General features: G+C 37.0%; 1 protein-coding gene across 1 annotated transcript; it reads left to right on the forward strand.

The window, feature by feature from the left end:
• The first annotated feature begins 6,344 nt into the window (after positions 1 to 6,344).
• Positions 6,345 to 9,690, forward strand: LOC128510573 (gastrula zinc finger protein XlCGF44.2-like). The gene is made up of 2 exons (XM_053482962.1): positions 6,345 to 6,732; positions 8,303 to 9,690. Exon 2 carries the CDS (start codon positions 8,308 to 8,310, stop codon positions 9,064 to 9,066), a length of 759 nt encoding a protein of 252 aa, XP_053338937.1. The 5' UTR covers positions 6,345 to 6,732; positions 8,303 to 8,307; the 3' UTR covers positions 9,067 to 9,690.
• The last annotated feature ends 2,302 nt before the right edge of the window (positions 9,691 to 11,992 follow it).

Consider the following 11,992-nt stretch of genomic DNA (forward strand, 5'->3'; position numbering starts at 1 on the left):
CAAGACAATTTTTTTTTTTAAGCCAGAAAAGTGCGTTATGTTATTTGTGTTCAATTTCGCAGGACATGCACTTGTCACCTGCTAGTATGGACGTAGGGTAAGACAGATATCGCCTTGCGTTTGGTTATGCAGTTGAGCAGAAAAACAAGGAAACATTTTTAAGCCTCATTTCTACCAAACTCTCTCTGATTGTATTTATGGTTCATTCACATCTTGACGGATTCATTCAGTCATCATGGCATTGCTGCACTCCTTCCTGGAGGCTTCCTCACTGGTTTAATCCGTTTCTGCTACCTCCGTAAAATGTTGGTTTTCACACACACACATACACACACACATACACATACATACATAAACACATACAGCACACAACACATGCCACACATGTATGCACCATGTATCAGCAGTCTTGCCGGTAACATGCTCGTGTTTGCGGCGCTCTCTCCTTTTAGCCATCTCTGGAATTGTGTTTTTATGATTATGTGTTTTTTTTTTTTTTCCTTTTCCGAATCGAATCTGCATCTGATCGGACTTTTTGACATTGACATGCTAGCTCAGTTACAGTACCTCTGTGTGCCTAAAACCCAAAGCCTTATTTGGGAGAGTGTCAGGGTTAAAGTGGCAAGTTCGAATGCAGGAGGAAGTGCAGGCCAGGTTCGAAAGGCTCTGCCGAACACGTTGAAAACATGTAAACCTGCGCTCCACAGCAAGACTGAACCACTGAATTTAGAGTTACGGAGTTCCCAGCTCATCGTTCTAGAGCGCTTCTGTTAAAGGGTTCTAGAACGAGGGACTATAAAAGGCTGAGAATTCTTTAGTTGTGTAAGCCTAGTTGAGTCTAGATTATGGTGTTGTAACGCCTAGGGATGCATTGATACCAATGATTGTATTGCGCATCAGTCTAATACGTTTACTCATACTCATTCTCGTTCTCATTAAATTTGCTGCAATACCAGTATCTGATACCAGGTACGCTGTCATGTTAGTAAACAGATAATGGACATTTCATAGCACTAGGAATTCCTTGCTAGCACTACATCCAAGCTAACTGAGAAAGAACTAAGAAACGTCTTCAGACAACTCCAGAATTGCTCTAAGCGAGGGATTCCGAGCACTGCAGCCATACTCGATCCAAGTGCATGAACGCATATGGGTCCTTTCCACAGCCACTAGCTAACCAGGGAAACCGAAACATTAATTGCTCCACGACGCCCCCTGATGGACTCGTACCAACACTGATTTTGCAATCAGTATTGACGAGTAACAGGAAGATGAAACAAACAGGGGTATCGATGCATCCGTAATATAGTCTGAAAGAAATTGCAACGGTCCAAAGCCAAACTCGGGAGGGAAAGCTCACGAAGGAAAGCTGCAGATCCACGCACTGGTCTCAGACAAACATTTGGAAAGATTAAGTCCTGGAGTCAGCTGCCTTACTTTTGGTCTTTACATTTTCTGCTTATATTTCCTCAAAGCTATGTGCATTAGATCTATCTGATACATACATACATACATACATACATACATATATATATATGTACATACTTACATACTTACATACATACAAACATACACACATAGATACATACACTGTATATTGTACAGCTGCATGTGCATTCTCTCAGGTACAAAGCTGAGCATGGTGTTTTATGATCATTTTTAAGCAGAATAGTCAAAGTGTGTAGAAAAAATGTTAGATTTTTTTTTTCCTACTTCTTCTTACCGGAATATTCTTACCATATTCATGCTGCCAATAAGAACTACCATGCGTTCATCCAGTGAAGGTCAGATATGCAATACGAAAGACTTACCGCGCTTAGAATTCACATGAATCTATGACTCAGGCTTAAAAAGGAAACATACAAAGACAAAACAAACCATTTATATATAAATATACGGTATATATGTATTTGTATCACTGTTGTAGCATTTGCAGAATGTGGTCTTATGGAGAATGTGGACATTGATTTCTCAAACCAGTACAAGTCTTGTGCTGAGACTGACCCGGTTCTGTCTGAGACTGATTCACTGGATTAACAGGTGTGCTCTGAGTGGTCAGGTTTCCCCCCCCTGAACATTTTGCATCAGCATATGTACTGAATACATACTGTACATACAAACAGTAAAAATGAGTGCCTACTTCTACACAGAAACCGTCCAGCTTCGTATAAATATCTCAGAGTACGGAATTCAAGAAATCACGATTTAGAACTGTGCATGTATTTAGTCGGGTTCTAAATCCCAAATTATACACTTTTGAAAGAAAAGTTATCAAACTGTACCTTTCCTTGTCAGTGACGCGGTGTAGTATTACTATGTATCTTTTCTGTATGGTCCTTAACGTCCAATTATATTAAACTATATCAACCTTACCATATACTGCATACACCAAAAAGATACTTCAGAAGCAACAAGCAAAGATACACTTTAGTACCCTTTTTTTTGGAGTGTATATAACCAGCATGTCAAAGTGAAGAGTTTCCTGGATTTCCTGATTACTCTGAGTGGGGGAAAGCCTGGCCATTGAGCTCCACCTGGACCAGTTGTGGGTGGTGTGGATTTTAGTGGACCATTCTTAGCTTTCCAAAATACAACTTTATAAACACGTTGGAATTATCTGGTTTCTCCAGGAACGGTTTTTAAAATGTGTGGTTAACTATTTTTTTTTTTTTTTAAAGTAAGGTCATTGATGGAATATGTGAATGAAGATTACAAATGCGTAACTGGACGAAGGTTCTCCAGCCAAGCCAGGCTGAGGCAGAACTCTAAATTAACTACGATTTCGAGTCAAGTGTTTCTGGATCTCAGAAGAATTCCGAAAGAATATTCAAGCTTCAATCTGCTGACATTAGGTGATTTTTTTAATAGTGAGATGATCTTTAGCAAAGCGTTCCCACAAATGCTTGGGAATGGTTAAACTTTTGGGAAAAAATCGGTTGCCCAAACTAATCAAAATTGTGTTGTCGAAATGAACGTTCCACAACAAAACTTCAAAAGATCTGTCTAAGAGTTACAACCTTAAACAATCCTATTATAATGAATATGAATATATTAAATACTGGAAGGCATTTGTGTCCAAAGATACCCCACCAAGCCAGGGTAGGATTGATAAAAGGATTTAATTTAGAAGGTTCCTCAAATTTTTTTAAACTATAAGGGTTCACATACATCACCATCAATGACCTATTTTTATTTTAACAACTTTATATTCTAGATAAGGTATGTTTTTTTTAAATTTGTTAAAAAAATTATATATGCAATTTATTTTTCTTTCTTATGAATAGAGGAAGATTCTGTACCACATTTTAGGATCCATTTTTGCAGAAATGCAGATCATTGCCAAGTGTTGATGCCTTTTTTTTTCTGATGCTTGTATAGCTAACTCGCACACATGTAATCTCATCTCGTGTCTTTATACAATCCCAAGCTACTCAATATTAAGCTGAAACACTCACGTAGAGCTCATGTCAAATACCATGCAGACTCAAAACTGCTAGGCCTAGGCTTAACGTTGTAAAGATATTCATGCTCGAATCAACTAGTGTTGCCATACTTCCTAAGATTTTGTCCTTGTCCATTTTGTGTTGATGACTCTCCTATTTCCCGAAAGTCGCTCCATTACACCTTTATTTTGTGCTTTATATGTAGAAAAAGAAATGTTTTAAGAAAATAAACAGCTGTATATAGTGATGCTAAACGTGTGGAGTTCATTGTGTGTTTTGATTTGTGTCCAGTGGAGGTGGAAGTTTCACAAATTTATTTGTAAAAATCCTGAATATAAGCTTGTATATTATAATGTATATTGCCTGGCCAAAACAGTCACTCTTTTGTAAGGTTCAAACAAGTGGCCTGCATTAGAACAAGAAAAAACTAAAAAGATTCACTGGATTCGTATTAGGAATTGTGCAACACATTATTAAAACCTGGAAGAATAGAGACCACTTAAAAGTTGCATCATTACAAAATCAACAGTAAAGCTCATAGCTATATTTAATAGTGAAACTAAGAGCAGTTTCATTTAAGTTCACATGTATGATGCATTGAGAATTCATTGAGGCTAAACATTTGTGGTTTATAAGACAAATTCACAGTATGTCTAAAGTTTTTGGTCAGACAGGCTTTTTTTTTTACAGTGTAACATTATAGCTTTCATTCATTTAATGCACATTTTCTTACTTTTGTCTCTGTCCTCATACATTGTTTATTTATTCACTGATTCATCTTTAGTAACTGCTTTGTCCTGATCAGGGACACAGCGCATCTGGAGAACACTAGGTATGACAAATACACCCTGAATACAATGCAACTCCAGCACACACACTTTCTCACACTCCCTCATATGTAATTTACTGTCACAAATCCAACTACCAGGATGTTTTTGAAAGGTGCAAGGAAACTCCAGAACCTGATGGAAACCCGCATGGATAACAGGCACAGTAACCCGAGCTCAAGATTAAACGGGACCCTGGTACTGTGAGGCACCAATACTACCTGCTCAACCACTGTGGCACTTTTTGATCATGTACAGTGAAAATGTAATTAATATAAAGCATTTCATCTAAGTATTATAATTAGCTCATGAAAATTTGTAAATATAAGACAGTTTTGGTATGTTACGGTCTAGCTTAATATTAGGTTTGTAAATTAATGTTATGTCAAACAGTGTGTTTAATTAATTTAAGATGCATTCACACATACTTTAGCATTTCTCACATTTGTTTTTAGTTTGGTTTAATGACTGGCTTCCTGTAGCTGCCTGCATCAAATTCAAAACACTGATGTTTGCCTATAAAGCTAAAAAAGGCTCAGCACCACTTACCTCTCAGTTCTAATAAAACTCCTATGGCAATCTTTAAGACCTATCTCTTTCTTTAATATTTGTGTTAATCACCCTAAATAAATCCTTCTCAATAGTGTTTGTTTGACAATACTTAGTTAGTTACCTAGAAAACAGTCTAAGGATCTGTCCAACGCCAGAAACTTCAAAGCACTTTTGTTGCTCTGGATAAGGGTGTCTGAATGTAAATTTAAATGAACACTCCACCAATCAGTCCATCTTTACTTTTATTAGGCTGCTACTGTAGAGCAGGACAAACCCTGCATGGCCAAAAGATGGTACACACATGACCATATGCACTTTTATAGCATCCTTTAGCAGCTATTGACCTCCTTCTTCTTGTATAAAAACTTTAATTCTTTTGTAAAAGCTTTCCACTTGATTTTCGGATTATGGCTGTAGGTATTTGTCTCATTTAGCCACAAGAGCACTAGAAAGGTGCTGGCCATGTAATGACTACAGTACTATGCAAAAGTATTAGCCATCTGTCATTCCTTTATATTAAATAAAATTAAATGATGCAGATTAATAAAATTAAAGAAATAGGCACAAATATTTTACAGTGACAGGCTAAAGATACAATTTAAAAATTGGTTGTTTACTGTATGTAAAAAACTCAGCAACAACAATGTCCTTCAGAAAGCCTGAAGAACCATTCTTCAAGACTTAACTACAAGACATTCTGTCTCTTTGAAAGCAAAATATGAAGGAATGACAGAGGGTCAAGACTTTTGTACATTACTGTATGTTCTAAAAAAAAATAATTATTACAAGCGTAGAACAGGATGATGTATCAAATATTGCAATCGTTACAAATATATGACTATATTATAATATAATAGTTTTGCTTGATATACTGGCACAAAAAGCAACTGGGTGGTATAGGGTGTGGCAATCTACCCACGGCAGGGCTCGAACCTAGATCGTCAGATCTCCAAACCAACAAACAGCATACTGTGTGAATGTTGACTGTAGGTCTCGCCACAATCGTGAAAATGGGGATAAATATAATGGTACTCCCACCGGCCTCCACAGTCCCAAGTTGGACTACAGATGGATGGACAGACTTATAAGGATGGATGGATGGATTGTCATATTGGTGTTCATAGCACTAAGGGACTGGTACCAAAAGCTGTTATGATGTTAATGATTAGTTACCTTTATCAAATTTAAATCAATTTTATTTGTCACGTACACAACCATACACAGTATAATATGCAATGAACTATTCATGACCTAAAAAACAAAAGAAGGTAAAAAGAGGCAAATTACAAAGAATGTAAAATATAAAATATACAAATTATATACAGTGAAAATATCTCTGTAAAGTGTCTTATTAAACAATTTATTTCACATAAAAAACGGATATTCTCATGAGTTTTAGCTCATTTATGCTTTATGAATAGACAAATCACTGTGAGAACTGTTAAGAGTGAATAAGGGCTTGTTGAGGAACGGTTTTTTTATGTGTAGCCACGCCCATACCGGAAATTGCGAAATGCTTGAGGGGCGCCTCACGCGAATGGAGGGGGTACTATGGCTTACTTTTATTTCCCCCCGCACATTATACAGATAGTAAACGCACAAGGCATCGTCGTTAATGAGCGTCGGTTATGTTTACAGGAAGTCGTTGCAGTTATTTTGTTTCTACATGGTGTTTCCTGTCAGGGAGCCGCGCGCGCGTTTGAAGAAGTCACCCGCGGGAAACTTTGTTAGCTCATTAATAAGTGCCTGAGAGCTAGCAAGATAAAAGTCTCCCAGTTTCTAAAGCACGCCTGAAACCTGCAACATTGTTTTTTTTCCTTCTTCTTTTGTTTGCAATATTCCTATCAGAGGAAGAGACAAACACTGGTGTGCAAACGGTTTTTATTCTTCTCTTCGGTTGTTTGCAGGAGGTGAGCACGGCATTCTTCATTGTTTTGCTCGTTGCTGTTCAAACACGAAATCATTCTTGAAGTTGGCATAATTGTCAGTTTTATTCAGCAACTATAAATATCTCAGTAAAGTTTGCATTTGTATCTGTTATCTTACACACAGTGCCTCGTTTTTGTTTTAGCACGTGCACTAGTCGTGTAAAAAAAACATATAAAAATAAAAACTGCCTTAATTTATAAAAAAAAATTAATAATAATTAGATATCAATCACGCCATCCAATATGCATTTGGTGATTTCTCTATCCTTCTTTTATATTGCTCCTTTCATTAAACGTGCCAAATATTTTGTTGTGAGAGTTACATAAACAGATGGTCTGCGCCCGGAAGTGCTGCTCTGGGATTTTCCGGTCTCGTGCTTGTTTATTTTCTCCCATGTCCTTACTCTTTACATCACTGATAGTTGGGTGTAAGCTGATAGAATTCTTATAAGCAATGGTTAACGGATTCCCAAAGGTTAAAGTAAAGCACTGTTTGATCAGCATTTGTAATAAAGGGATATTTAGCAAAAAAGAAAACTTTTTAAATAAAAACATTTCTTACAGAAATAACAAAAATACTACACTAAGCAACAAATTAGCAACAAAACAAAAACACTAAATACTAGTGATGGGAATCCTCAGTCACCACTCAATACAATATTATCATGATACCTCTATAAGTGAATTTCTATAAGTATCACAATTTTATAAATATCATGATTTAATATTAAAGCTTTTAAGATTGTTTGAGTAATTAAATGTAGCCCATTCCGTTTAATGTAAGTTTTTTCACTTAAATACCAAGCGCAGCATTTAAACAATACAAACTATAGGTTTTTTTTTTTTTTACTTTAAAATAATTTAAACAAAAAAACTTTTTTTTTTTAAACTGAGTAGCTTGTATCTGTCATCCACCAAAATAAATATTTCTAAACCAACTTGGCAAATATTTCACTCCTACCACACAGGAGGAAAACATGTCAGAGTGAACTACCTGTAGGATTATAAACAAACTTTGTTTTACTGCCTCACATACCAAGAAAGAGTCAAAACACTGCCTCACAACATTTTCAACTAATTAGTGCTCGCAGTCTTTTGAGAATGGTGTAAGTGTGTGTAGTGAGTGGGTTTGAGAGTAATTTGCTCAGACAGATTGGAGAAAAAACAGATTGTGAAGGCTTTTAATGTGTATTTTAAAATCCAAAATATGCAATAATCTCCTGTGACTGGTTGGCATTGAGATGTGTCTGTTGCTCTGTAAAGCCTTCATAATGGCTCTAATCTGAGGTGCTATAAATAGGTGTTTTTTCATGTTGGTAAACTGATTCCTGTAAAGGTCTTCAAGAAAGACAGTTTCATTAAGATGCTTGATGGGTTACTCTTCCTGCAAAAACTATTCCAGAACAGCTGACCTTCATGTCTTATAATAACAACTGACTGTTGTTGTTAATTAATTACCCAATTCCATATAGGTTATTTAATAGTTTTGAAAACCTTGTGTCCAAACTTTTACTCAGTAATATATTGCTCATTACTCTTTTTTCTTTTCTAGCTGCCATGTCTGTAAAGTCAGAGGCTGAACCGATTGATATTACTAACACAGATCCAAATGATACTGAAGACACAGAGCTCAACAGGCCTCTGAAATCCCTGGTGGAGCCTATGCTCTTGGCACCACAGATGCTTGCTGGGCTGGAGCACTATGTATGCAGTGTTTGCGGTGATGCGTTTGTGTCACTGGCACAGTTGGCTCGACACTTGCAGTTCCATGATCGTGACCGACCGTTCCCGTGCGCTATTTGTGGCAAGCGTTTCCTGAGCCGTAGTCACCACGACGAGCACCAGCGAGTGCACACGGGAGAGCGGCCCTTCCCCTGTGACCGCTGCGACCGCTCCTTCACCACCCACCACAACCGCAAGCGCCACCAGCTGATCCACGACAAGGAGGAGGCATACCGCTGCACCGTGTGCGGTGTGCTCTTCTGCCAGGACCACCAGCTCGGCAATCTCAGCGGCATTATACGGGTGCTCAAGCAGCACGAGAACACGAAACCAGGGCATGTAACGGAAATAAACTCTCAGATCAAGGTCGAAGCAGATTCTGCAGACGAACAGGAGGAAGACATCCAGAAGAGGAAAAAGCATAAGCCTCAGCATTCCTATTTTGAAGAAGACTGTTCCCATTTGGCTGAAGAAGAAGACAGCAAAATGTCATTTCATGCTGATGTCTCACAGGTTCTTCATAATAAAGAGCCACATGTTGGAACAAGTCAAAGGATAAAGAAGATTGCCTATGATATGGAGGTTATCCTCTAATCAATGGCGTATGGTCTTGTTTTTTGCAGGTTTTGGTGTTTTTCCCTGCTTTGAACACACCTGAACAGCTAATTACACCTGAAGTGAGTGTGTCAGAGTAGCGAAACAGTAGTATGTGGAGGACAAGGGGGTTTCCAGGAGTAGGGTTGGAAACCGCTAGTGTAAAGCATCACCTAACGATTTAATAGTCTGATATAAGGAATCTGTTCTCCAAAATAAAATAACCGGGAAAAACGGTGATTAATGCAAAAGCAGAATAAACCTTCAGTTATATCATTGTATTTTTGATTGTACTGAAACAAACTAACCTCTATACAATACTACAATACTGTGATGCAAATATGAATAAATTGACTGGTTGGACAATTCATTATGCTTTATTTCCCCCAGTATTTTTACCACAACACTGATCATTTCACTTTCAAACTAATTAACTTTGTATTTGCTTTTCTTTTTTAGTTATACTCATTAATTTTATCTAACAGAATTGCTTGTTCAGCAATTACATTTAATATGCCAAGGCTGCTAAATATTGTCATCTTTTTTTTTCTTCCATCCTGTAGACCTCTGAATTATGGGGTAAGAGAAAAAAATAAAAAATAAATGTAGCTTATTTTAAATGTTGACATGTTTGTCATTTTATCAAGGTTTTCTTGAAAATCTGGTAGGCCCTGAAAACATTCTGTAATATATTGTAGGGATGGAAACATAAGTGACCATCTGATATGATATCATAATATCAAGGTACAGATTAGATCTGTATTGCGATTTTGTTATGATTTTATAAACATGATTTTTTTCCTTTTTTTTTATTTTGTTACAATTTAAAAAAAAACTTAGCAACTTAGCAAATGATCTGCTCCTACCACACAGGATGCAGTGCTGCTTCCTAATGTCCTAATGTGAAAGTAGTTTAGTGTAACACCTAAACACTGGTTATTTGCTACTTCCACACTGGTTATTCTGTAGGATTTATCTCATACAAACTAATGTTTAAATAAAAAATAAATATTTTTAAAATCTATAATGTATTTATATTCAATTCAATTTTATTTGTATAGCGCTTTTAACAATTGTCATTGTAGTGTAATTTTCAGTAGTTATTGGAGACAATTGCAATCTTGACCTATCGAGCAACCGCAGCCAAGTCAAGTCCTCAGAGAAACAGCCGTCAACACCAGTTGAGGCCAAAACCTTCTTTATGTTAAAGTGAAACCTTCCCCAGACCCCAGATGCATTTCAAAGAGACACACGGGGCATCCATGCGACGAGATCTCCAACCAGAAGCGAGGCACCAAAATGGGTCAGACAGGTCCGGAGGGCAGAGGGAGTCTGGATCACTGGCAGCTCAGGAACGACATGTGTAGCTCGACAGAGAGGGGGAGAGAACAGAAGAGGGGAGAGCAGTTAGGTATGGTCGCAGTCACATAATGTATAGTGTAAATGTATATTTAGTGTAGAGTGCAAGCAGAGACTCCGGCAGGACTAACTATAACAGCATAACTAAAAGGCGAGAGCCAGAAGAAAACACAGACATGAGGGCTTCCTGAGATGTAAAGCAAACAATCACCTCACCGTCAACAAACCTGAGTAATCAATGAGAGTGAGGAAGACACTTTATATAATAGTAACAATAATATTAGGCCTTTCTTAGAGGCAGAAACATGGGACAGATGTGGACATTTCAATGTTTTAAATTAAATGGGGAAAAAACAACTATTGTTTGTCCTCAATCTCCAAGAGTTGTGCTTTAACCATGTCTTGTTGCCGATACCAGTAACACATGTAAAAACACAGTCAGGGGTAGCTCAGTGATTAAGGTGTTGAACTATGTATCGGAAGGTCCCATGTTCAAATCCCACAACCACAAAGTTGTCACATACTCATATATACATAAAGAGATAAAATGTCTGTTGCTCTGGATAAGGGTATCTGCTAAATGTAAAATTATAATTAACTTGAAAAACATAAATATTAAAAAAAAAAAAATTCCAAAGGTAGCCCTGAAAAAAACCTGTTGTCTGAACTAAAAAAAAAAAAAACTGAGATTTTGATAACAAATGTATTATTCCATGATTGTAATTATAATTACATTATAATAGTAATTATATTAGGGGCTTATATATTGGAAATAAGTTTGTGCATGGAGAAATGAACCAAGGACGTTCTACATAACTAATTAGACATTACAGGTGTCTTGGACCTGCAATAAAAAAAATTATGAATATCCTTAAAATGCCATTATTGTTTATCTTTTTACTGGACATAATCAGAAACTTGGCGACATGGTGGTTTAGTGGTGATCATTGTCGCCTTACACTTCCAGGTTCGGGGTTCGATTCCCGCCTTGGGTCTGCATGCATGGCCTCCTTGTGCTTGGTGGGTTTCCTCTGGGTGTTTCATCCAGGGTGTGTCCTTTCCTTGTGCCCAAAGTCTCCTGGAATAGGTTCCAGGCCCTCGCCTGGTAATTAATTTTTTATTACTTCAGTTCATGGTGTGTGGTGTGCAGTACATTTAAGTAACATGGATTCAGCAAGAATATTATAATCTGGATGTTTTTTTTTTTTTTATGCACTCATATATAAATTACATAGAGTGCAGTGTTGGCATAAATTAATTTCCCTTCTGATAAAACGTTTGGATTGTGCACATCCAGCACGATCCACAATCCATCCAGCTTCACACAGGTTCATTCAACAAGGAAAATCACTCACACTTTTGAAATGCCACTGATAAACCACAGAGCATTCATAACACAGTTCAAGTTGTACAGAAAAACTTAAATAAAGTGAAGGCTGTGAAATCAGGCAAATCATTCTGCAATAACTAATGGATATACTTTATTTTTCCTACAAAACATAATCCAAACCAAATGAGATACAATTACTCTTAATAACATTTTATTTATAATAAAAATATATGCTTA

This window comes from Clarias gariepinus, chromosome 22 (assembly GCF_024256425.1).
Source record: "Clarias gariepinus isolate MV-2021 ecotype Netherlands chromosome 22, CGAR_prim_01v2, whole genome shotgun sequence".
Taxonomy (NCBI): domain Eukaryota; kingdom Metazoa; phylum Chordata; class Actinopteri; order Siluriformes; family Clariidae; genus Clarias; species Clarias gariepinus.

What these genes read in the sequence shown, in the direction of transcription:
- LOC128510573 (XM_053482962.1), top strand. Translation starts at nt 8,308, where the DNA reads ATGTCTGTAAAGTCAGAGGCTGAACCGATTGATATTACTAACACAGAT.